We start from the raw sequence: 27,886 nt of genomic DNA, 5'->3' as shown, positions 1-27,886 counted from the left end.
TTACCGGATATTTAAAACACTAAGTAAAAGTCAAACCAATATAGTTAAAAACTCTCATCTCGGAAAAAGGAAGCGCGGTTCCGGTTTTACTATTCGTAAATGACGTAGTGCGAGTATAGACCTACTTTAATCTACATGCCATGTTATAATTATGACACTTTCCCGGCGTCATGTCAGCTCAAGTATGCAGTGACTTGACGTCATATTCTATTATGACGTCATATCTAGGTAGTTCAGAGAAGTTACTTACTACAGATTGAACAGTTTGATATTTTACGGGCAGCCTTATCCTAGCTGCGTTACAAAATATACTGAAAGAAATATAGGGTCCAATGGCGTTTATAGGTCAAAATTGCCCTTTTCCACAACTTATAGAGATCGGCAGTAAATAACATGCTATGTCAAAAATCAACCCCCACTCCTAAAACTTCCCCTGGCTTTTCTATACTTTCTATATTTCCTCATTCCATCATAACATCATTTATTTCAAACATTAATATTTTTACTTTAAAATTAAGATAATTACTTACCTGAATTTAGCCAATCAGATAACGCCTACCTATATTTAAGCCTTGAATCTACATTGTGCTAATGTGAATTGCAGGACACATTGAACATCGACATCTTGAACGCACATGGCGGCCTCGGGTAACTCCCGAGGCCACGTCTGTCTGAGGGTCGGTGAAGTGCCACAAATAAAGCCATGTGCACATCCGGGGATTTGGTATTCTCATTCTTCTCCGAGTCTAGACGCACCAAATGTCACGTGCGGTTTGACGAGCCCGATCTAAATTAAAACAATAGAAGAGTTTGTGCTCGCTCTAAAGGTCGCACCGTCAATATAGGATATTAAAATCAATTTAAATATTTATTATATTCTAAGTAACATTGACATGTTTGTATATTTTATGAATGTTTTGGAGTTTTAAAAATCTCTCTCTTACTTCCGGAAACAAAGTGTTCTGAGCGGGAATTTTCAGATTTTACAGGGTCATTTCCTAGTTACAGCCGTTGCTAGGCTCATTCTTTATTCTTAAAAATGGATGAGTGTTTTGAGAGAGGACCGTTAAGTTTCCTCTGTTGGGAGGATGCCTTCCCCCAGCAAGCGTGGGAACGGAGAAGAAAAATGAATGTAAGATTTTTTCTTCCATTTCATAGCGACAATTTTACATATTAGATTCGTGCATTTTCATGATTCTAGGAAAATTAAGGAAGGGTATATATAAGTAATCGTGATGTTTGTCTGTCTGTACGTCCATCTGTTAAGCTTTGGGGTACCTATCCTTTGTGTGAGAGAAGAATAAATTCTCTCATACTGTACCACTGAATGAAATTTGATGAAACTTACACAGAATCTTTATTACACCTTGCCATTTTGCACCTCCTAGTCCTATTTAACTTTCTGATCCAATACATATTTTTGGTTTTTTCCTTTGCAAAACATGGACACTGCCATTATTTTTATGATATGGGAGGAGGGGGTATAATTTAGTGAGCCTCATTGCTCACAGTACCTTTAGTTTCTTATGGTAGTGACTGGCAATTTACCAGTAAAGATTATAATGCACATACACTTATATGTTAGACGGTGTGACCGTTAGTGAGGGCGGAGTCGTGAAGAGAAAATTGCTACATTTTATTGTTTAATGATAAATCAGTTGATCAGTTAAATTCTGAAATTGTCAATGCATAGACTTAAAGCAAAGGGTTTGCTTCATGCAGGTCTATGGTCAGTGTCAGAAAATCATAACAAAGAACTCGGTTCTCTTGAAAAAACTAAAAAAAAAAAAGCCATCTCTTACATGTACTTCATTACTTTTCATTCAAATAATGCAAGATATTTCATCATGAGATGAATGTTTGTCTAGCCAGAGCATGCACTTAAAGTCAAAGAACGTCGTGGGAAAAAAGAGGGGCATGCATTGGACTAGTAATGGATTCAACATACCGGGCCCAAGAAATGTGAGACGCCTCCGTCCAATGACACCTCAAACTTTAATAGTTATACACGTAACAGTAAACTTGTTCCAAAATACTAGTATATCCAACAAATAATAGTAATATAAAAAAATAATCAATTCATTGACTTTTTCTGAGCACCAATTCTTTTTCTTTCACTACTTGATTTATATGCTTATCTAACAACTGTAAACTTATCTAGAAACCTCAAGTCATTTCTCAACTGTTATTACTCCCATTACATGGTAATGTTGTCATCTAAAGTAAGAACAATATTATTATCAAGACCAGATCAGAAGGCGAACTTGGGACCCAAACTACAGACAGATGATCTACTTCCTGGATGAATCTAATCATCAGACCAACATTTGACTGTGTTACTATCACAAGAGTTGAAAATTTAACAGCATCACAACTTTTATTAGAAAAAAATGCAAACTAAAGGATGCATGATCAGGGACATTTAATACTATGTCCCTGTTGTGACATATCTTTTTTCTTTTTATTTATTTCTTTTTATTTTACATTATTGACAACCCATTAATTATAATTATTGTTTTCTTTACTTTAATGAAAAATGTATATTTCACCTTTCATTTTTTTAAAAAAAAAACAAATTTGATTTAAATAGTCTTCAGATTTTCTAACATAATTGTATCGAAAACAGTTATATATCTGGGGAAAAAACTTTAAAATTAAATTTTTTTCTGGTACTCTTGTCATTAATAGTTAATTATATAATTTCAAAACCAACACTTGTGAATAATATAATAATAGGGTACACTTTTGAGAAGTTATGAACGTATAACTTTGTGGATATTTTCATGCATTTACTGAAAGATGTATGTAGACTGAACAATATAACTTTGTGGATATTTTCATGCGTTTACTGAAAGATGTATGTAGACTGAACAATATAACTTTGTGGATATTTTCATGCATTTACCACTGTCGGGTATCCGCGCCGGTTGTGACATGTTTGGATGCAGGGAAAATGGCGGAGTCAATCAACCGCTTCGACTCATCGAAAGGATTTAGTCTTTTTAAATGGAATCTGTAGTATGTAATTTTGCAACTGAGAGACAGCCTCTGTTTAAAAGTAATTATTTATCCTGTAGCTCTGCCATTAATCCATGGATTTAATGCAAAGAAACTGTTCTGATTGTGACATGCTATAGAACAACGTAACATGTTTGGATGCCAGTGTTTACAAAACTGTGTACGGTTTTGATGAAGTTCTGATACGGATTGGATGAGATTCTTTGATATAAATCATACTTAACATTATAGTATATGTCAATTTTAACACTTTTAAAGGAAGGGGAGGGGTTTCGAGATAAATTGTTTGAAAACTTACCTAGAAACGAAATAAATGGTAACAAATCAGGACTTCATAAATCATACTTAGAAAAAAGGGGGGGTCACAAACAAATACTATGAAAGGATAACTTGACAGTACTGCAACCCCGCAAAAAGAGAGTAGGTTTACAGGCCTTTCAATGAACAAGTTCCACAGCAAGAGGCTAATTATGATTAATATTTTGGGGGAAATGGTGTAAGAAGCCGACCCCCCCCCTTTTTTTTAGCCCTTAAAGTCAAAATACTGATTCCTTTTAGGTTTATTTCATTTCATTCTCTTATTATGTCATCAGACATATTCGGTTTATATGTACAATACATACTATTTTCTGAAAATATTGATTCATGAAATAATTATTTACAATAAAATTAATCAATATTATAGTTATATAATACAATGCAAAATAAAAGTTTATAACGAGTACCTGGCATATTGGCGTCGGAAGCAAAATTTGGGGAGGTGGGGGGGGGGGGGGGCTAATTGATGGACCAAAAAAAGAATTGAAATTTTCCAATCCCGAAAATCCTATTTCATGTGTGTGTGTGGGGGGGTGTTAATTACTTCCTCTGCCATTTTTTCAAACACTCTATATAATGCTTACCTTTTTTTGATTATATGCCTGTTGAAAAGGGGGGGGGGGGGGGGGTAACCAACGCCCCAATGTTCAATGCATGCCTATTTAATGATACCCCCACCTCGGATTCAATGCGTATGTAATATAGAGTTCTTTTCTTATTATTCGCATACTTAGAAAATAAATTCATAGTGAGGGAGAATATAACGTATGCAATCAATGTAGTAAAAATCTCTGCAAAGTGGGGTCTGGCATTATACGATCAGTCGCTCAATACAGCTGTGAGCATCATCTACATGCACGTACTGCGACAGGGGACCTCGCCTTATAAGGATCGTTCTCTCCCACAGTTTAATTCGAACCTGCGACGTGAGGATTGACTACTTACTTCGCAACTCGAAAGCAGACGCTCTAACCAGTGCGCCTCGCGGGCGTTGCAAAAGCATCAACGAAAGTTGGAAACGTGGGATGATCTGCCTTACAAATGGGGCAGGACTGTTGACGGAATATGCATTATACGATTTATTTTTTTTTCTTCATTTAATTTAACATTTTTTACATTTATTTTATGTAGTATTTTAAAGAAAAAAGGGGATGTGATCGAAAACTTTCCTTTAAATCGTTTGGAGAAAAAGGGATTCAACATTTTTATATGAAAACAACTGTATGAAGAAGGGAAAGGTGACTTCTTATGTGCCTGTGAAAATTTAATTTTTTATGAATTGATATTAATATATATGTTATCATAAACGCCAATTCCTCCATGTAAGGGTTATTAAACAAGCAAACTGGTTCGCATAGCTCTACAGGATTCAGAAATTTGAAACTATAGACCGTCCAAACCGTAACATGTAGATGCTGAATTTGCATCCAAACCAGAACACTCCCATCATCCAAACCGTACTATATTTGTTATGGGTACATAAAATAAAAAGGTTTTAAAATACATTTCTTGTATGGGACATAAATTACACGTTTAATATCTTAAATGTAAAATGATTTTTCTCTTTCCTTTGGCTGCTTCAGATTTTAAATATAGTTGATATTATTTTAACAATCACGAATTAAAACTTTCTAAAGGGGTATGAATGTCAAGTGTATCGATAAAAAAGTGCATCAACGAGTTATTTAATGAACTCTATAAACAGAATTGAAACACGTCATTCAGATTAACCAGATACCTATAAAATTTCAATAAGAAATTGAGAAAAAAATTAATATTTACCAAAATATAGACTTGGAAAAGGTACACAGTATTCCCCGTTTGTACATTTTACGCCATTTTCACCGCATCCAAACATGTCACAACCGGCGCGGATACCCGACAGTGTGTATGTAGACTGAACAACTACCTCTCCAGACTGTACATTATACATTGTTTAACTTATTTTTTTCCTGCTCTAATTTAGACTTTATATGTAATTCCAATTGTCAAAAAAAATCTTTTTGAATTTTTTAAATGCATACATCGTATTAGATTTTTTCTTTTGATAGTGATCTTTATAAGAAACTGAAATTTTGTCATGTGAAAAACTTTATAAATAAAATAAAATATTAAATTTCAAAAAATCACAACAAAAATGAGATTCAGACTTCCATAGACCTGTTAAATATTTATGTATCCATGTACAAGTAGATATTCATAAATAATTTGGATACCTTAAAAAAAGGGAAAAGAAAAAAAGAAATCCACACACTCTTATTGAGTCTCCTGACAAAAATTATACTGTCAAAAAAAAATCCTATATTTCTAGCTTGGTATGTATTGACAAGTATAATCCTGAAGACATTTATTATTGGCAAATTTTATTTAACAAATAAATAAGAATATTCTTGTGAAAGGGGCCACAGATAGATCCGCTCCTCCATAGTGCAGACGACAGCGCCGCCTTCAGGGAAATTCTGACCAATCAAATGCTGTTTTACTTGTTAGCGCGAACTATAAATAAATCTAAACGTCTAAAACGAAAGTAGGAAGGGTCTGATTACTAATGGATTTGATTTTGAGTAAAAAAGAATAACTACACATTATCCTTGGATTGAATGTTTTTACTTTGATGAAAGTCTCATCAACAACGAGAATCTCAGTTCCATAGGTATTGTAAATGACAAATAGTTTTCAATAGATTTCTTTTATTTTTCATATACATACGTGTTACCTATAGGAAGACGGGCCCGTGAGAGGGCTCCGCCCTCTATTAAAGCATACATCGAAGATTTTTTTCTGAAGGGAAGGGTCTTACCCCTCTCCTACCCCCCCTACTGCCATTATTTTCATGATATGGGAGGTGGGGGTATCATTTAGTGAGCCTCATTGCTCACAGTACCTCTAGTTTCTTATGGTGGTGACAGGCAATTTACCAGTAAATATTATAATGCAATGCACTTATTAAAGCATACATCTAAGAATTTTTTTTTTCTGAAGGGAAGGGTCTTACCCCCACCCCCCCCCCCCCACCCCCACCCCCCAAAAAAAAATTATATTAAAAAATAAAACTCAGTTAATTACGTAAAAGAAACCCAATGAACAAACACTCAAACAGTCTGAAACAGACAAAAGATTACTCCTGACCTACATGAGAAAAACCTATTGAGTGGAAGGGGGGGTGGCTTAGATCTTAAATCTGTCTTGTAAGCACAGATAAGTTTTTTTTTTTTAACTCTACTGGTCAGAGACAAGAGGAGCCTATGCGATAGTAATGCGTCCGTCGTCCGTCCGTCTGTCTGACTGTCTGTCTGTAAACAATTTTTCAAAATGCTTCTCCTCCTACAGCTTTGGTCTGGTATTTTGACTTGGATGTGTTGCCGTGGTTACTAAAAATAGAAACTTCTGGGAAATACTTTGAAAATGCTACTCCAAATACAGTTTAAGTCTGATTGTTATATAATTTGGCATGCATGTAGACTATATTGAGATACATAATTATCGGCTTTGTGATTTTGATTTTGATGATTGATGTTGCCATCGTAACTAAAATTGAAAATTCTGAAAAGTTTAATTAAAAGCTACTCCTACAGTTGTAGTCTTATTGCAATCTTGCCACAGAAAGAGACTTAATCAAGGATCATTATTCTGTTTATTGACTTTATAAAGTTTTTAAGTCCAAACTGCTTCTTTTCTCCTCCTTTAATATAAGTACAAACCAGTAGAGCTACTGTCTCGACAGAGACTTCTAGTTTAAAATATAAATTACATTAGAATTAATCCAGTGCAAATACCCATCATGTTAAAAGCATTGAAGATTCAGATTGATATCAAAATCTCCATCAACTTATGTTATAAACTGAGTGTTTTAAATCTTATTAATAGCCATAAAAGGGATTTCTATATATGCAGAGTGAATAATTTCTAATAATTTTGAAAAAAAAAATTTTTGCTGTAAGAATTGTTTGTGCATTAAACTTTTCCATTGAAAATACTTTGAACATTTGTTCTCATGCTTTATTGTACTTTTCTTAATCAAAGATGATATTTATTATTCAACTTTATTTCAAAAGCTCCAGAAAACAGCTGAATCCAAACCAGCAACCCTGCCTCCTCCGTCTGAGCCGGTGACTAGCAACATCAGGCGAGCAAGCAACCTGGTTGCACAACAATCCCCCCAATTGCCGGAGTTTGGACAAGGTTGCAGTGGTACGTATTATGTGTGTAGTTCAAATTCTTGTACGACAGTATAAGAATTGGAATCCTGTATTTTTGTCAATAACCATCTTGCATGCAATTTAAGACCCTTTTCTTGAATGTTTAAATTTTTTTAACAAAATTGATTTGGGTCAAAATTAAACTAATTTTGTGTAGATGGTGCTCATTATCTTTTCACAAATTTTACATGTTTTTTTTTTTTTCATTACATTAAATAATATGCTGTCTTTTATGAAGAATTTCATTTGTGTTTTATAGAGGAATATTTATAAACTCACTATTTTCAAACCAACTGTAACAATGTTTTTTTTTATGCCTCCTTAAACGAAAATTCGGGGGTATATAGTTTTTGTTGTGTCCGCCTGTCTATCTGCCTGTCTCTCTGTCTGTCTCTCTGTTAGTCTGTTTGTCCGCAAAAACTTTAACCTTGCCCATAACTTTTGATTTAGTGGTGCTATGACATTCATATTTCACCTATGTATTCCATGTGACAAGACCTTTTTTGGGGTACCACCAAATTTGACCTTTTGACCTTGACCTTGGAGTTTGACCCACTTTTACACAAAAAATTGAACTTTTACTTTGACCATATTTTTTGAACAGTATATACCAGGACATTAATAATTAACATATTTATTTTTTGTGGAAAGACCTTTTATTTGATACCAACAACCTTGATCTTTTGACCTTGACCTTGGAGATTTTTGTACTTATTTAAAAAACTTTAACCTTGACTATAACTTTTGAACAGGAAGTGCTATGGCATAAATTCTTCACATATATAATTCTTGTGAAAAGACGCTTCATAAGATTTCAAGAACCTTGATCCTTTGACCTTGACCTTTAAGTTTGAACTACTTTAAAAAAACAACCTTGACCATAATTTATTAAGGGTTAAGACCAGGGCTTTCATCCTTCACATATGTATTCCATGTGACAAGACCTTTTTTGGGTTACCACCAAAGAACTGCGAACGATAGTATTGTTCTCCCGCCTACCTCCAAGTCAATTTTCAAAAGTTAACATATTCGATGAATTTCTTATATTTTTTATAGATAATTATATGGATTTTCATAAAACATTACTTATTTGGGAAAACAACGAGAGATAACTCTAAAATTTTGGTAAAACTTGTGTTTTTCACTATAGAAATCAATGGAAAACGGAAAATATTTTTAAAACATCTTTTCCCCCCGTGTCACAAAAATTCCTTTTTTACAGGTAATATGGAATGGTATTTCACAAATTCATACCAAAGCTTTTTGTGTGACACTGGGGGGAACATATTTTTATTTATTAAAAACGATAAAAATGCTTATTTTCCTCCAATTTCAAAGCGATATACAACTGAAACATTATATTTTATTGAAATATTTATGTCTTATTTATTTGCCTAAAACACAAGAAAAGATATAAGGAACATTTAATCATATCTAAGACTATTTCAAAATACGGTGATGCTTGAAACTCCGATTTCAATGGAAAATATCGTCTACCCCCCTTTTTTCAAGAGCTGGAATTATGGATAATTTACTGTTTAGTGCCGGTATTAGGACATTTTATCAATTACCATTGAACTGTTCTTTGTATTAAACAAAGATTTTCTGGCCAAATTGCTATTCATATTGAATTAAATGGTTCCAAAATGTAGGCGGGAATCGAGAGTTAGCATGCGTGTTTCTTTGACCTTTTGACCTTGACCTTGGAGTTTTACCCACTTTTACAAAAACATTTTGAAGATTTACTTTGGCCATATCTTTTAAACAGTATACACCAGAACATTAATACTTAATATATATATTGTTTGTGGAAAAACCTTTAATTTGATACCAACAAGCTTGATCTTTTGACCTTGACCTTGGAGATTTTTGTACTTATGAAAAAACTTCAACTTTAGCTATAACTTTTAAACCGAAAATGCTAGGGCTTACATACTTAATCCTTGTGAAAATACGCTTCATAGGATACCAAGGACCTTGACCCTTTGACCTTGGCCTTGGAGTTTGACCTACTCTAAAAATACAACCTTGACCATAATTTTTGAAGGGTTAGGACTAGGGCTTTCATACTTCACATATGTATTCCATGTGACAAGACCTTTCATTTTATATCAAGAACCTTGACCTTTTGACCTTGACTTTCAATTTTTACCCACTTTTACACAAGAAATCCAAAATTTTACCCTAATTTTAAAATGGTAGATAACTGACTAGGAATTTCATATTTAAAATATCAATTCTAAATGGCAAGACCTTTCATTTGAAATCAACAATTTTGACCTTTTGACCTTGACCTTGGAGATTTTTGTACTTACGAAAAACTTTAACCTTGGTCATAACTTTTGAATGGTAATGGCTAGGGCTTTAATATTTCAAATGCGTAATACATTTGACAAGATTTCAAGAACCTTTGACCTTGGAGTTTGACCTTCTTTTTACAAACTTTAACCTAGCTTGGTCATAACTTTTGAACGGTGAGGGCCAGCACGTTTATACTTCCCATATGTAATCTGTGAGACAAGGCCTTTCTTTAGAAAGCAACAGCCTTGACCCTTTGACCTTGACCTCAGAGTCTGTCCTACTTTAAAAATGTTAACCATGGTCATAACCCTTGAATAGGTGATGATAGTGTTTTATATTTCACATTTGTATTTCTTGTGAAAAAGGCCTTACTTTAGGTACCAACATATTTGATCTGCATTTGAGAAAGCTTAACCTTCACTATGTTGCCATACAGGGGCATCAGTGTTTCACAAACACATCTTGTTTTCTCCTAGTTTTAAATGCACTATCACTGTAAATAAGAGTCTAAAACATTAATTATGATCAATATATAATATCATTTAATTTATTCTTATCTTCAATATAGACTTTAAATTAGGTGAAAAAAATAATTATGATCAATATTATAGAATATCGTTTAATTTATACTCATCTGCAACATAGACTTTAATTGAAAAAATAAGAAATTAATAATCTTATCAATATATAATATTGTTTAATTTATATTTATCTTCAACAAAGACTTTAAATGAAAAAATAAGAAATCAATAATCAATATATAATATTGTTTAATTTATATTTATCTTCAACAAAGACTTTAGGACATATTCTTCGTGATATTAGGGTCACACTATAATTGTTTAATAATTTCTTGAACTGCATTAAGCATATGATCATCACACATACGTACAAGTGAGATACATGCAATACTCAGCATTGTGAGTATTGGCTCAAAGATTTTCTTTTTAAATTTACAATACACAAAAATTAAACATTTCTATTTATACAGCTTTCAAAAGATACAGCCCCTCGCTTAGTACTGTCAGCAGTGAGGGTAGCTACTCAAATATCAGTGGTAAGTAATTATACCCCAGTCTGAAGGCAAGGGGGGGTATACTGTTTTACCATTGTGTGTCTGTCCGTACCGTACATAACACATTACTCATTGCAATTGCTGGAAATTTTGCTGAGGTTTGCCATATGATGGGATTTTTTTTTATTGATTGGTTGCAATTGATTGAGGAAATGTTGTTAAATGTCCCTCTTGACTCTCGAGAACTTTTCATTCATATGGAGACGCCACCACTTGCGGGTGGAGAGCTACAAATTTTGTCCCATACTCAGCACTCAGGGCCATTAAGGTATCCGATCCATATTAGCCCCAGTTTCAATGGAATTGAATGCATAATAAATATGTATGGGCTGAATACTTAGTGCAGTTAGAATAATTTTTCATCTTTTAGTATAAGAATGTAAGAGTGGGACATGTCCTAATTTATGACCTTTTCCTGTTCTTGAAGAGTTATCTCCCTTTGATTTTATTCAATAAAATTATTTTTTTAAAACATTTGTCTGGTAAAAAAATTATTTCTAATTTTTTTTCCATTCCGAATGATAAACTACATCTTTTCACCACAGCATTTTTTGATATTTGAAGTACTTATTTTTTTAGTTTAAAAAACTTACTTCTTTCCATAGACTTCAATGCAATCTTCAATAATAAATTTCTGCTTAGGCAATAAAATTTTTTAAAATTTCTCTTGGTAAATAACTTTCTACCTTAAAATGCTTTAATATGATATAAGAATATTTTACAAACAATTGATATTTAAGGTTAGAAATTTTGGCCCTTATATGGGTCGTATACCTTAAGCAGGGAGGGGTCCTTTTTCGTGCCAGCACCTACAGCGATACGGGACCTTGGTTTGTCATTTCATCCAATGGACAGATCTCAATACCTAACAGTGGGATTCGAACCCGGGGCATAAGGATCAACTCCTTACTCATTACTTCGCAACTCTATCCACTGCGCCACGCATGCAACAATTTAATTTGGTATTAATCTGATGTCAGTATCTTTTTTTATAACTAGTGAGCTTTAATTGTCTCACAGACTTCTAATGTTTACTTTTATCTAACAAATTATTTGTATTACAGCTATTGAAAAGAATTCTTCCTAAAGATATTTATCTAATGGATATGATTTTAGATTAATAACAGTTTTTGGTTTGTCTTTTTAAAAACCTATGACATCACAGGAGGATAGAAATACCTTAAATGTTCTTTATGACCATCTTGCATTCATTTTAATCTATGAGTATTTCTTTTAATTCTGATATGTATTGTTTCATCATTTTGAATGTACATGTACATTGTTTTTCATGGCCTATATCTTTCTATGCTCTTTATTTTCTTTTTATATCAATTTTTTGTTTTCAATTTTGTTTTAAAAATGACATAAAGGCCCGACAGGCCGAGTGTAATGTAATTTTACTGTAAAAGTATTATATTTGGCGTGTACGATATTTTGCGGAAATTGAATTTTCAACAAGTTAGCGTAGATTTGATTTAGGGCAATCTAAATGTGCTGGATATACCTGTATGATATACAAGGCATTCTCGGCTTACCACCAAAATCGCTAATTAGAATACACCACTAAATGTAATATGTTTACAGTGAGTTAATTTCAAATTTTTCTTGGTATTTTCAGTAATTTAGAATTATATGAAGTTGCCTTGGTTTTTTTTTTATTTTTTAAAATAATTTCTAAGTTATTATGTCATCTTTGAAATCACTGGTAAGTAATTGTATATTTCTTTTTATCACTTATCAGTTATCAGTGGCGTCGGTAGCCTAGTGGTTAAGGTGCCGGACTCCAAACCGAAAGGTTGTGAGTTCGAATCCTGGCCACGGTAAGTCGACGTTGTGTCCTTGGGAAAAGCACTTTACACGAATTTCCTCACTCCACCCAAGTGTAAAAGAGGTACCTGGCTATAGACAGTGAAAGATATTGTCAGAATGTTAGTGTTCTAGCGCTGATTACGGCAGCTTGCACTGAGAAAGATTCTGGATTGTTAAGGTCTGCTGGGGTAATAATGATTGTAAAGCGCTTTGAGTAGCATTTATGCTAGAAAAGCACTATATAAATCCAATCATTAAGGTCTTCCGTCTCCAACGGAAGACCTTTTTGTTTTCGTTCGGTTTCTTTTTCCCTTTTATTATTCCAACCGATTTTGTGCACGCAAGTTCTTAGAACGACTCGTCCAAATTTCACGAAACTTTCAGATCTGGTAGGTATTGATCTGAACCTTATTGGAAATTTTTTTGATTGATGACGTCACTTCTTATCTCGAGATATTTAGGATTTTCTGATTTTCAGAGGGTCGGCTTGTCCAGGAAACTCCTCCGAAACGACTTAAGATATCGACTTAAGATTTTCAGTGAAAATAAAGGAAGGTTTGGTGAGTTGTAATTGGGTCTCCAAATCTTTTTAGCGCGAAAGGCGCCGGAGCTCGGTAGGTCCCGAAAAAATGTCTCAGAAATATCTCACAAAATTTGACACATTTTGGTTCATATCTTCATACCTGTTCATAATTTGTTAAAGCATATTGAAGAAAAAAAGTGCAAAATCACAAGGCCTTCCATTTGATGTCAAAAAATTGGGACTGACCCCTCTTATTAGGGGCTCAGAGGGGCAAGAAGTCTTTTATCTATAACTCTCTAATGATCAATATTTTGTTATACATTACAGAAGCAAAAATGTTCATATTACCGATTTGCAACAATAGATGATAAAATTTTGATCATATGTTACGTAAAAAGGGGTCACAAGGGGCCAGAATGTCAAATCTTTGACGCTTCATATCTCGAAAAGAGTGAATATTTTGATAAGCAATATTGAACAAAAGATGGATAGATTAATGTTCTAAACAATATGTATACTTTGAATTTTTGTAAAACGGCCCCATTAAGGACTTTTCGGGGTGGCCCCTAAATATTTATACTGTATAAAGCACATTTCCTAAACGAAAAGAAATCTCTGAACAGTTTTAAAACAAAAAGTCTTTGAAATCACCAGACCTTTCGTTTGACATCAAGGAAAAGGGGCTGACCCCTCAAATTAGGGGCTCAAAGGGGCCAAAGGTCTTTTATCTATAACTCTCTAATGATCAATATTTTGTTATACATTACAGAAGCGAAGATGTTTATATTAACAATTTGCAATAATATATGAAAAAATTTTGATCACATGTTACGTAATTAGGGGTCACAAGGGGCCAGAATGTCTATTCTATGACGCTTAATATTTCAAAAAGGCGGAATAGTTTGATAAGCAACATTGAACAAAAGATGGACAGAATAATGTTCTAAACAATATGTAGACTTTGAATTTTTGTAAAACGGCCCCATTAAGGACTTGTAGGAGTGGCCCCTAAATATTCATATAAAGCATATCTCCTAAATGAAAAAAAATCTCTGAATAGATGTAGAACAAAAAGTCTTTGAAATCACAAGACCTTTCGTTGATATCAAGAAAAAGGGGCTGAACCCCTCAAATTAAAGGCTCAGAGGGGCCAGAAGTCTTTTATCTATAACTCTCTAATGATCAATATTTTGTTATACATAACAGAAGCAAAGATGTTCATATTACCAATTTGCAACAATATATGATAAAAATTTAATCATATGTTACGTAATTAGGGATCACAAGGGGCCAGAATGTCAAATCTTTAATGCTTCATATCTCAAAAAGGGTGTATATTTTGATAAGCAATATTGAAGAAAAGATGGATAGATTAATGTGTTAAACAATATGCATAGTTTGAATTTTTGTAAAACGGCCCCATTAAGGACTTGTAGGAGTGGCCCCTAAATATTTACATCAAGCATATCTCCTAAACGAAAAGAAATCTCTGTATAGGTGTAGAACAAAATGTCTTTGAAATCACAAGACCTTTCGTTTGATGTCAAGAAAAAGGGTCCGACTCCTCAAATTAGGGGCTCAGAGGGGCCATAAGTCTTTCATCTTTAAATCTTTAATGATCAAAATTTTGTACTAAGTATACATTTTGAGAAGCAAAGATATTAATTTTCACGATATGCAACAATATGTTATAAAATTTTGATCTAATGTTACGTAATAGGGGATCACCAGGGGCCAAAATGCTATATTAATTATGCTTTACGTCTCGAAAAGAGGGAGTATTTTTATAAGCAATATTGAACAAAACATGTTCAGAATATTGGATAAAAAACCAGAAACTTTAGAATTAATGAAGATAAACTTAATGTCATTCTCTTTTAACAAATATCTCAGTCAAAATAACATCTCATCTTATCTAGAAATTCAAAGGAAGACCTACTCGTTGCTCGCAACGAGATCTCATCTAGTTATTATTATTATTATTATTATATAATCCTTGTCATAGCTAGACAGTTTTTATATATTCCTTGTTTTAACTGGTAAGTTATTATATAAATCCATTCATATACTAGTTAATTATTACAATCACTGGTAACATATTTCAAAATTCTTGTATACACAGGTAAGCTATTTCATAATCCCTATTTTTACTGGTATATTTTTACCCTATTTTTACTGGTATATTTTTATAATCCTTGTTAACTGATACATTATTCATTGCTAAATTATCCTTGTAATCATAGGCAAATACTGATAATTGTGATCACTGTTTATATGTTATTATACATAATCCTTGTAATCACTGTTAAGTTATTTTTCAATCTTTGTAAGTACCCTTAAGTAATTATATAATAATCACTGGTATAATTCATGAAATAATTCTAGTAATCACTGGTTATTTATTATATAACCATTGTAATCACTGGTGAGAGTTTACTGATTATCGCCTCATTCCTGCATATTATAAATTTAAACTACATAGACATTTTCCCATTGAAAGGATCCAACACCCTAAGACGGTCACCAAGAAGTGTGACAGGGAAGTCCAGTGAAGGCTCCTTAAATGGCAGTGGTGAGTTATATAATCCTTAATAATTATAAACTCCTTGTAATCACTGTTAAGTTATCATGTAACCCTTTTAATCACTGATAGTTCTTATAACCTCTTGTAATCACTGTTAAGTTATTATATAATCCTTGTGACCACTGTTAAGTTACTATATAATCCTTGTGACCACTGTTAAGTTATTATATAATCCTTGTTACCACTGTTAAGTTACTATATAATCCTTGTTACCACTGTTAAGTTATTATATAATCCTTGTTACCACAGCTAAGTTACTATAAAATCCTTGTTACCACTGTTTAATTACTATATAATCCTTGTTACCACTGTTAAATTACTATATAATCCTTGTTACCACTGTTACGTTTTTATGTAATAATTGGGATCACTGTTAAGTTATTATATAATATTTGTAATTACCCTTAGGTTATTATATAATTCTTGTAATTACTGGTCATTTATCATATAATCCTTGTGATCACTGTTAGGTTTTATATAATCCATGTTATCACTCTAAAGTTATTATATAATATTTGTAATAACCCTTAAGTTTTAATATAATTTTTGTAATCACAGGTACTAAATTATTTAGTTATTTATTATAAAATTCTTGTAATCACTGGTTTTTATATTATATAATTCTTGTAATCAATGATAGTTAATAAATAATCCTTGTAATCAGGATTTCAGGATTTAGTTTGTTGCTTTTTTAAGAATCTATTTTGAATAGAGAATTAATTGATATATATAGCCTCATTCCTGCATATTATAAATTTGAACTACATAGACATTTTCACATTGATAGGATCCAACACCCCTAGATCGTCACCAAGAAGTGTGACAGGGAAGTCCAGCAATGTCTCCCCATAAATGGCACTGGTAAGTTATATAATCCTTGTTATTAAGATGCCTTTATTATATAATCCGTGTAATCACTGGTTATTTATAATATATTATTCTTTTAATTACTGGTTTATTTCACACTGCACATTTTGTTTTACAATTGTATATTAAAAAATATAACTTGAAATATTTTCAATCAGAAATGTTTTTATATACATGTACATGTATGTAATAATTAGAATAGAAAATTAATGCTAAATGGCATTTCTAAGAAAGGTAACTCTTCTTGTTTCTAAAAGATGGGAAATTCAATTCATCGTCAAATTCGTTATACCGTCATGATTTCTAAATAAGAAAAGGTGGCGGTTTAAATATGAGAATTAACTGTTTATTTGAGTCTCAAGTTTATTAGTTTTATGTAGATAATTAATACAATAATTATTTTGTAAGCCATTCTAAATTTACACCTGACTGAAAACTTGGCCAATTACTGATAAGTTTTTATATAATCCTTGTAATCAATGTGAAATTATAACATGTATGTAATCATTTTAATCACTGTTAAGTTATTATATAATCATTGAAATCACTGTGAAATTATTATTATTTTATCTCTCTAATCACTGGTAATTTGTTATAATATATAAGCCTTTTAATCACTAGTAAGTCATTATTTAGTTCGTTATCACGTGTTAAGTAATACATAATTTTGTTATATATTAATTAAAATGGAATCTTTGTCCAAGGGTCCTCAAGGATCAAATTTATTTGCAAATCATAAAGGATAACAAAATTTTTACCTCAGAATTAATTTTTTTAGGTTCTTAAGTACAACAATCAGAAAAGCTGCCTATATATGGATATATTGGGGGCTCAATCAAATATTGACTGGGGAATCAATTTTTCATCATATTTATTCAAAGAATTAAGGCCTTCCTAAATCAGTATATAATTTTGCATGAATTGGCCATATAGTGTTTTTCATGTCATTCTTCCGTGTTCCTTAAGTATATACATAACACTTTGTGTTATATATGTAATTTCAAAGAAATATTCAAGAATTTTTATCAAACTTCATCATGCTATAGATATTATGATTCTTTGCAATGCATCAACATCCAGTTGACCTTGACAAATTTTATTTGACCTTGATTTCATTTTTCTTTAGATCAAAAAGGTTTTTCAGTTTTAAACATACCATTTAAGATTGTTATCAAAATTCAAATATTGGTAATATATTTTTATGGATGAATGCATCTGGGATGGAATATATACATGACTACAAGAATTTTCTAATTTGATTGTATCCTAAATTTTCATTCCCAAAGAATATAAGCCCTTCCTAATTGCAGTGATATTAGGGATGGACATTAAAATGGCTTCGGATTGCTGGATAATGAGTTATTTTTATTCCCAAGTAACTATTGCTTTTATCTTAACCAAAATTGTGTTTATGCATCTGCTTGCCATGAATATAACTAAAACATTTTCAAAGATCTTTTCTCAGATATCTTTCAGTCAAAGTGTCATATTGCTGATAGATTTGTGTTATAGCTTGTTCAAATCATGGCTATGTTTCAACTGCATAAACTATTAGATATTTTCATTTTGAAATGTTGACCTATGATAAAAACTGATTTTATTGATGAGCAAACCATGCTATGCAACTGCATCAACATTTGTTGACCTTGACCTTGCACGGATTGACCTTCCTCACTTTTCAAAATTAGTGTTTAGCTCAGTTTTAAACATACCATTCAAGATGGTGTTATCAAACTTTTACATTTTCCAGAATGGATACCAGACTTGTTAAAGATCTTTGACCTACATTTTCATTCCCAAGTAACTAAAAGCCCTGCCTGAACCAAACTTGCATGGATGATGCATCTAGGGATGGACACTACTAGACTTGCTTCGGATGCTGGATCTGACCTTTTTTTTCAAACAAGCAATTCAGCTGCATCACTATTCAAGATATTCTGATCAAATTTTATACACATACAAATTTTCATGTTGCTTTACTAATATATCCTTGGCGGGGCATTCATGTCCTATGGACATATTTCTAGTTTTTTATACATTCTTTGTTCCTTTTATATAAAGACAAGGGAGAATAAAGATATATAAAGTGTAAATTTTTGTGCAAGAAATTAGAATTTGTAATTAAATTTTATTAATGACCTTCTTCCTTTTTCATTTTAATCCATGAGGGTTTTTTATATTCTGATATGAACTTATTTAAGATCAGAATTGAACTTTTTGGTACTCAATATCCAGTAAAAAATATTTGTAGACTTAACATCAATAAAGCAAATATATTTTTATGCAGAATGACAACTGTTTTGTGAAAGGAATATATACTAGTAAATATATTTTCTAATTTGTAGCAATGTATTTCTATTCAGCTGTAGAGCAACTAAAACAGATTTAATGAGACATTCTTCAGAATAGGGTTATATTATAATTGTATTATACTTATTAAAATGCAAATTTTGTTCATTGGTCAGGTAAAGATAATGTGTGTTTTAATTTCAGGATTTATGCTGTTGCTTCTATAACACTAACCTAAATAGATAATCAAGTGGTGTATTATCGCAATTCTGCTTACTATAAATTTGAACTACACAAACATTTTCACATTTACAGCATCGAGAATCTACAGCCAGTCTCCAAGGAGCAGCATTAGTGAAGGTAGCTCTTGCTCCATAAATGGTACTCGTAAGTTATTCTATAATCCTCAATTTCAATCCGAGTATTTAATATACATAATAAGACTACAGTAAAACTTTAAATTTCTAAATTAGATGTTATGTATTTTGAAATGTTGCCTAATATGATAAAAACTAACAATCCCTTTCATTTTTTTTTCAATGGTTTAAAATGTTTTAATTTGTTTAAAAAATGTTGTTAAATCCAGAATGTTGTGCCCTTTCTAGGAATCAGCGGAGTCAGGATATAAGAAGTGTTTTGTCTATCATCTTATGATTTTGCCATTTCAGATGAGGATCTTAATGAAAATACGAAACGAGAGATCAGTGATCCTGCTATAGAGCAGAGCCTAAATGAAGTCTCCCACTACACACATGTAGGAGAGTATGTTTTTCAGAAATACGAAAAACAACAAATGTGTGACATTTCATTCAAGTTGGGAAATAAATTATATCCAGCGCATAAATTAGTATTGGCTTCACAGAGCCCACTATTCGCTGAAGTTTTCGAAAGGGAGCATTTTTCAAAGGAACAAGTGGCCCCCAAAGTTATAAATATCAGGGGGGTGTCAGAAGAGGCCCTGGTTTCCTTTTTAGCCTACATTTATACTGGAAGGCTTGATTTCAACATGGGCTGTTGGAGGGATGTCATGAAACTTTCTCTCGTTTTTAAAGTCGAGCAAATCAGGAAATTATATTTGAGGAAAATAGAACAGATGAAATGTGAGGACCAGCTTCAACTGTTGCCAAATATGGCACAATTACAAGCAGTGGAAATTAGTGACAAGATTATCAGGAATATATCGACAAACTTTTTGAAAATCAAAGAGTGTCCGGCATTTTTCGACCTGGACGTCGAAACTCTTTGTTTAATTTTGTCTGATGAGAATATTATGGTCAGGTCGGAATTCGAAATATTCTCGGCAGCCATTTCATGGTTCCATCACCATGATTATGAAAAAAGAGTCCAGCACTTAGAGACCATCATGAGATGTGTGAGATTCCCCCTTATGACCAACAAAGAGCTGTTTCTCTGTTTCAAAAAATTTCCAATACTTAGGCAGAACCAGAGTTGCGTCAACATGATAACCATGGCCAATTGGTAATTTTCTTATTGATTTATTTATAACAGAACAATTTTAAATCAGTATTGAAAATGTTCCATAACACAAATGAGTTACGCTCTGTATAAGAAGTTAATTCAACATCCTTTTATAAGAGTTTCTAAATCCTTTTAATTTCACTTAACTTCTTACCTTTAATTATTTCTACGGGATCTCATTTACAAATTATTTAGAATACATGTTTATTCATTGAAATTCAGTACACAACATAACTGTTCCTTACATTAAGGGATAATGGTTTTTTGTTGCTTTTCGTGTTGTAAATCTCCATTAAATTTCCTCACCCCCAATAACATGTAGGATAGGAGCCCCGACCCCCATTATACTTTTTTAATGCCCCCTACTATTACTGAGAATGTTTATGTTGACACAAATATTTTGTTTTACCTAATAAGGGCGAGGACCTCACTGGAGCTCAATGAGGAGGATCCATTAGACGTCCCTGTAAACAAAAGAGACGGGGTCTATAGTCCACAAAGTGTCAGCGATTACTTAAAAGTAGGTCATCTATATTTTACAAAAAATCTTTATATCGTTTTTGTTTAATTCTGTAACTTTACCATAAATTTTAATGGTTTTTAAAGATAATTATTGTCATGAAATGCGGCTTTCTGTCTCATTATTTATAAATATATACTGTATGAAATGTTTAACATGTTAATTTATGTTTGCATAATATTTCCTTCTCTTTTAATGGACTCCGATCCTCAGCCAGGAAGGACAACTCTTTATTTTATAATTTAATTCAAAAAGTCTCAAAATGAAGCTTGAAAATTAAATCTTTTCATGCAATAATTTTAATTATATGCCTCTTAAAGTGCTTCAAGGTTCTTTGAAGTTATCAGAAAGGTCTAATTAAAAGTTGAAATTTTTACCCCGTAAAAGCATTTTAAAAATACATATGTGAAGAAATTGATGTTCATTTTAATCTAACCATAAATACCAATGTTTATTAACATGATGTGAAATTCGAAGTGAGTCATAGAGCTTTGCAATGACAGGAGAATCTTTATACACGTTGCATTGTAAAATGATTGAATTAATTATAAAAGAAAGAAATATACATTATATGGATAAACATAATGGAATTTCTTCAAAAGCCTGGATACCTATGATTTTCATTTCAAAAATGTCTTAATTGATCAAATTTAAATTGGAAAATGCATAACAGGTGTTTTTATTCGCAATTCCTGAAAATATATTTGAGTTTTACTTATTTTCTCTATATAATATTATTAACATGAAATATGAAGTCTGAAGAATTATTATGGGTAAAAAAGCGTTACTTTGAAAATTTAGAGACATTTTTGTGAGCATTTTCAATTAGTCAATGTTTGATTTTAAGAACCTGAGGATCGGATTACCTTAAATCGTTTCGCTATAGTGCACCTTCTGTCTTTATATGAATATTCCTGTGAAAATTTTTTGCATATCAATAACAGTCACAAGATTTTTTGTCCCCCCCCTCCTTTTGCGAAAGCGAGAGGACATTAAATCTCATCCGTCTGTCGGTCAGTCTGTCCGTCTGTGAGTCCATCACAAAAACTTTAACCTTGCCCATAACGTTTGATTACGTGGAGTTATGACTTTTATATTTCACATGTGTATTTCTTGTGACAAGACCTTTCTTTGGGTACCACCAAATTTGACCTTTTGACCTTGACCTTGGAGTTTTGACCCACTTTTACACAAAAATTCTTAATTTTACTTTGGCCATAACTTTTGAATGGTACGTACAAGGACTTTCATATTCACATATATATTCTTTGTAGCAAGGCCTTCATTGGATACCAACAACTTTGACCTTTTGACCTAGACCTTGAAAATTTCCGTACTTATGAAAAAACTTAAACCTTGACCATAACTTTTGAATGGTAAGGGCTAGGGCTTTTGTACTTCACAAATGTAATCCATGTGAAAAGACCTTTCATTGGATACCAAAAATTTTGACCCTTTGACCTTGGAGTTTTAACTACTTTTCAAAAAAATTTTAACCTTGGTCACAACTTTTTAAACGGTAGATACTAGGACTTTCATATTTCACATATGAATTCTTTGTGGCAAGACCTTTCATTGGATACCAACGACTTTGACCTTTTGACCTTGGAGAATTTCATACTTATGTAAAAACTTTAACCTTGGCCATCATTTTTTAACGGTAAGGGCTAGGGCTTTCCTACTTCACATATGTAATCTTTGTCAAAAGACCTTTCATTGGATACAAAGAACTTTAACCCTTTGGGGTCATCAGTGTTTCACAAACACATCTTGTTCTTTATATTGAGAAGAGATAGGGCTTTCATATTTGACATGTGCATTACCTGTGACAAGATAATTCCGAGCATGCTATGATTTTTTACTCCTTGACCTTCACGATTGACTTTATTTTTTAAAAAAAATGAACTTCAATGATAATTTCTAATGACATATGAAAGGGTGTTCATATTAGACACAATATGTCATAAAAAATAACATCTCACCCATAAAGACACAGAAAGCGCGGGTACTACAATTCTTTGAATTTGCTTGTTTTCTTTTCATTCCAATCATTTTCGTCCATTCTATCAAAACAGGCCAAATCCTCCAATAGCATTGAAGACGAGGTGGAAGTAGAAGTCACTCCTATGTCCCAGGAGTTGGCGCAAGACTTCAATTGTCACGCGGGCTCTCCGTGCATGCTGCTGGAGCAGAGTCCTAAGGTTGAGCAGTATAGAACTTCCAAATGTAAGCCTAGTTTATATTTATTGGGAAAGTTAGACGTTGAATCTTAATTTGAAATTAGCATAAAAAAAGTATGATTGATACTCACCAAGAATAGAAAACTCCCCATCCCTAAAATTAACATTTTAAACTTCTCTAGAAATACAGGGCAACTTTTATATTAAATTCCTATCACTTTAAGCATCCTTTTGTGGTCAGTTTTAAGAATATAAAAATTAATTTGGAAACAGCTTTCAGTATTAGAGGAGGCCATCTGGACCAGAAAACATTAATTTGGAGGAAGGTTAATTTTAAAAATAGGAAAATTAAATTGAACAAAGCTCTGATTTAAAAGGCTGTCCAAGGGTCATTTTAAAAAAGTATTACCTCTGAACAAGAGAACATTTATATTTACAGCTATTCTTATCTGTAAATTTGTAGGTGAAGCAACAGAACAGAGGAAGGATTCCAGAAGTGGAAACAAAAGGTATGCTAACTCTTGGGAAGGGGGGATTAAATTTTTCCATTTTTTTTTCCTGTTAAGTGCATGAAACCTTTATCAGAAGGTTGAGGTAGAGGGGAACATTTAACGGACTGTAACAGGAGAAATATATACACAATGAATCAGACAAAGATTCGAAGCCGTGCCCCCTGAATGTCCAGTCATGTCTACTGACTGAGCTTTCTGGCTTCATGGGTCACATCCATCTGCCTGCCAAAGCCCTTCCCCATTCAGGTTTTCAGACCTCATAGACATCAAACCTGGGGTCTTTCCTGACTATTCCAAGGTCTGCTCACAGTACCAAATATAATGGGAGGGGAAGAAAATGAACCAGACTGTGAATTTAAGGCAGTCTTAATTTCCAGTCATTTGCTTTAACCTCTCAGCAATGTGGTTTCTGGCAAACGAACCTGTCTCATTGCCACAAGTTGAAATTTCAGTAACTCATATTTAATTACTCTTAAAATTTAAAATTACATAAAAAAAGGGCACTGTTTTAAACGGCCAGTTTAATTTTTTGTATGTTTTCTATCATTGCACATTATTTGACTCAAACTATACTGAAATAAGCAAGCTAAAACTGCTTTATGTTCCTGAGGTTTCAGAAGAGTATGAAACAAATTGACGAGACCGAGTCTAATTCGAGTATGCATGACTTTGTGCAGCTTTTTAATTTCAAGCAGTCATTTGTGCGACTGTACGCCTTTGCCAAATATTTTGATTTAATACAAAATGAACATACAGGTCTGAAAAGGTGATTTTATGACAATAATTAGAGAAAACGCTAAAATGGCTCTAACGACCTCAATAATTTCCGATATTGTTAGCAATGCATGACGCTGAAGAATGACGCGTGATTCGCTTGTGTGTTCAAGACGTCTATGGATATTATGCTAAAAACTGATGACAGAACATCCAAAGAAACATACTAGCAATCAAAACATAGCTATTTTTTTTTACCGAAAAAATCATATGCGCCGATATTTCATCTGCACTGACATATATCTATACCGCCATATGGCAATTTTAGAGGTATTGTAGTAATTAATTCCTCGACCAATCTAGATGGTCCATTTTTTCACAATTTGGTGACTTTTTTATTATAACTTTCATCTATTTGAATGAAAAAGAAATCTCAAGGTCAGAGATACAAAAAATATGGAGAAAAAAAATGTGATAATTTGGTGCTTTTCCAAGAAATTCCCATAGGGTCCAATATTAAAACTTTTGAGATGGCCCCCTTCGAAATCGGGACAGTAAAAGTTCGATTTTTTAATCTTAAATCAATAAATATAACAGTAAAAATTAATTATGAAAAAAATTATCAAAATGCTTATGGCAGACATACTAGTAATTAGACCTGACCTCGTTAAATTAATAAAAAACGAAATTATACAACATATAAGTTTTGAATAAAACGGATTTGTTTCAATGAAAATAGTTTGAATATTTTGAAAATATTATCCTATTTGTGAACAAGAAAGAAATTTTCCTGTGGAAAATGTTCACATTTTGGAAAAAAAACAAGTTTTAGTTATTTAATTTAATATAAACAATTGTATAACTAAAGTACTTGTAAAGAAAAAACTGCAAGAATGTGATTAAAAATCCTAACAAGGTAGCATTCCTACTTGAAGAATGCAAAATACATGTGCAGGGTAAACTATAGCTCTTTTTTTTAATTTGATATCATCATTTAAATACATATTGTTCATTTTTATCCATAAAATTGCTTTTTCTCGAGACATTGGGATGAGGTATGTATATGTTCTTTTACAATATCACATTGAACTACATGTTTGCATAAAATGAATTTTTCTATTTTTTTTTTCAAACAGAGGCTTTTCAGTTATAATAATGATTTTGTATGTTTGTTTCATCTGTTATGACTATTATGTAAGAAAAATGCCAAGTTAATGAAAAGTTTTTTTTTTTATTTTCAACATATTAGCACCGCTATTGCTGCAATAACGCACAGCCCTCATTTTTAGTTAGTTTAAAATATATTTTATTCATATAAAGAAATGGATTGAACAGCAGGCATAAATGCCTATGATCGTTCTCTCCATAGGTCAAGGTACAATTACAAGTACATGTAAACATTGGAAAATGTATGAAGAGTAGATTATAAATTGGTACATATTTGGAATTTATTCACAGAGAGAGAGAAAGAGAAATGATAAGAAAAAAATATAATTTTAAATATCATTTTATTGGGGGGGGGGGTGTATAAGATAAAAAAAAAATCAGGGAGGGCTAAATTATTGCATATGTTAAATGATTTTTTATACCATAACTTCAACAATTCACAATTTGACATACTATAGATTCCTCTTTCATTCCAGTATGTGTTCTTAAAGTCATGTCACAAAATGGCCTGCATTTAGTACGTTGATCTTTGGAGGGGGCGTTCATAGGCTTGCCGTTCAATTTATCCATATCATTAATATGAATAACATATATTTTAAAATTACATGTAAATTAACTGTAGACCCATGAATTCACATTGTTCACTTCATTAATTTCAGCTTTATATAATATCACATATTAAAAATTTGATCAATTTATTGTAATTCTTGGAGGGTTCTAATAACAAAATAATCAATACTGCCCTTATATTAAGGAATATTTCCATTTCTAATTTTTTTTTCTGTGATAACTCTTTGAAAGTTAGCGGAGTTAATTTCTTGATAATTCTACTGGAATGTAAATTAGGCATAATAGGCACACAAGGAGGCTAATATGCATGCAAATCTCGTGCGCATCTGTCTCTGAGTCTGATGCTAAGGAGGCCAAATATGCATTAAAATCTCGTGCGACTGCCGTTGTGTTTGACGTCAGAGGGCGAGGACTATTGAAATTGGGATGGGAATCTTCATGTAATTTAAATCTATGTCTGCATTTTTAAAGTCTAAATCTACAATTTTATTTTACAATGAAATGGAAATATAAGGAATGTGTATGCCAAATGCAACAAGTTAATGAAAAGTTTTGTTTTCACCCGTTATGCAAATTTTTATGTTTCCCACTATTATGCCCTGCAATAAATACAGCTAGACAGTGATTCCTTTAATAATTCTGCCGGAATGGCTAAGGAGGCCTAATATGCATGCAAATCCTTTTTCGCGCGCAGTATGTCTCTGTTCTGATGCTAACACAATTGCGGCTGCCTATGTGTTTGACGAGAGGGCGAGGACATTGAAATTGGCATGGAAGTCCTCCATGTAATTAATATATATATATATTTTTAAAGTTAAATTACATTAAATTATATTGAAATTGTAATATAATTCAATTTTTCACTGTTAATTTCAGTTTTATATAATATCACATATAATAATTAAACATTAAATCAATTTATTGTAATTCTTGGGCTTCTGATAACAAAATAATCAATGTTTCCCCTTTATATTGATGCCCTGGAATATACTAACTAGACAGTGATTCCTTAAATCTACAGTTGTAGATAGGTATTTTTATTTAATATTACTTACTTCATATTATCCTGTTCTTAAATAAAATGTTAAGATAATTGACAAATTTCTAGGGCCATGGCCTACTTAATTTGCTAGGCATGGCAACATATCTAATCGTGTTAAGGTGGGGGTGTTGATCAGTCCGATAATCACTTGCATGCATTAATTAAATTCAAGTGCTATTTTTTAGATATAATTTTGTGCATCACTTGCTTATATCAATTTCTTTAACGTAACTATTTAATTATTATATTGTGTTTAAATCACAGCCAACATATTTATAATATCAACATTTAATCAATTTCTGAATCCAATTAAGTAACAAAGATATAATATATTGTCATAAAGCCGTCAAATGAATTAATAAGACTACTGTATTTGTCTTATTTATGTTGTCTTTTCAACCCTCTAAATGTAGGTCTCCTATTTTGTTTGCAGGTCACCCAAGAAGAAGGGTAGAAAAATCCCTGAGAACTCCCCCATTTGGCAGCTGCAGTCCATGAGATTCTAAAGGCCGCAGTTTTTTTTAATGTTTGAATGTTTTTTTTTTTAAATCTTTGATATTTTTATGTTTTTTCTAAAATTCTCTTTGGTGTTTTAATGTTTTTTTTCTTCGGTGTTTATTTTTTTTTATCCAAATTCAATGTTTTCTGTAAACGGTTAAATACTTTTATTGTACATTGTTGATAAGTATAAATGAATGTGTGGTATTATTAAAATCATT

General features: G+C 32.2%; 1 protein-coding gene across 6 annotated transcripts; it reads left to right on the top strand.

Moving 5' to 3' along the window:
* The first annotated feature begins 910 nt into the window (after window positions 1-910).
* Window positions 911-27,886, top strand: LOC134228508 (kelch-like protein 5). Of its 6 annotated transcripts, none has more exons than XM_062710164.1 (11): window positions 911-1,132; window positions 7,392-7,527; window positions 10,828-10,893; window positions 15,744-15,815; window positions 19,299-19,370; window positions 19,652-20,462; window positions 20,880-20,982; window positions 23,058-23,208; window positions 23,626-23,671; window positions 25,431-25,443; window positions 27,601-27,694. In XM_062710164.1, the coding sequence occupies exons 1-11, from the start codon at window positions 1,040-1,042 to the stop codon at window positions 27,619-27,621; spliced, it is 1,584 nt and encodes a 527-aa protein (XP_062566148.1). In that variant the 5' UTR covers window positions 911-1,039; the 3' UTR covers window positions 27,622-27,694. The 6 variants fall into 6 exon arrangements, with proteins under 6 accessions (XP_062566148.1, XP_062566147.1, XP_062566145.1 ...); XM_062710163.1 differs by having other exon boundaries at window positions 23,602-23,671; XM_062710161.1 differs by lacking the exon at window positions 25,431-25,443 and having other exon boundaries at window positions 19,299-19,364; window positions 23,602-23,671; window positions 27,601-27,886.

The sequence above is a fragment of the Saccostrea cucullata genome, unplaced genomic scaffold, assembly GCF_032062105.1.
Source record: "Saccostrea cucullata isolate Sc308-1 unplaced genomic scaffold, CSIRO_AGI_Scuc_v1 ctg76, whole genome shotgun sequence".
Classification (NCBI taxonomy): domain Eukaryota; kingdom Metazoa; phylum Mollusca; class Bivalvia; order Ostreida; family Ostreidae; genus Saccostrea; species Saccostrea cuccullata.
Note: the sequence above shows the minus strand (reverse complement) of the source record. Positions and strands in the feature narration are given on the sequence as shown.

What these genes read in the sequence shown, in the direction of transcription:
- LOC134228508 (XM_062710160.1), top strand. Translation starts at nt 1,040, where the DNA reads ATGGATGAGTGTTTTGAGAGAGGACCGTTAAGTTTCCTCTGTTGGGAG. An exon ending in TTGCTCCATAAATGGTACTC is followed by an intron (nt 19,371 to 19,651) that starts GTAAGTTATTCT and finishes TTGCCATTTCAG; the next exon opens with ATGAGGATCTTAATGAAAAT. An exon ending in TCCAGAAGTGGAAACAAAAG is followed by an intron (nt 23,672 to 27,600) that starts GTATGCTAACTC and finishes TTTTGTTTGCAG; the next exon opens with GTCACCCAAGAAGAAGGGTA.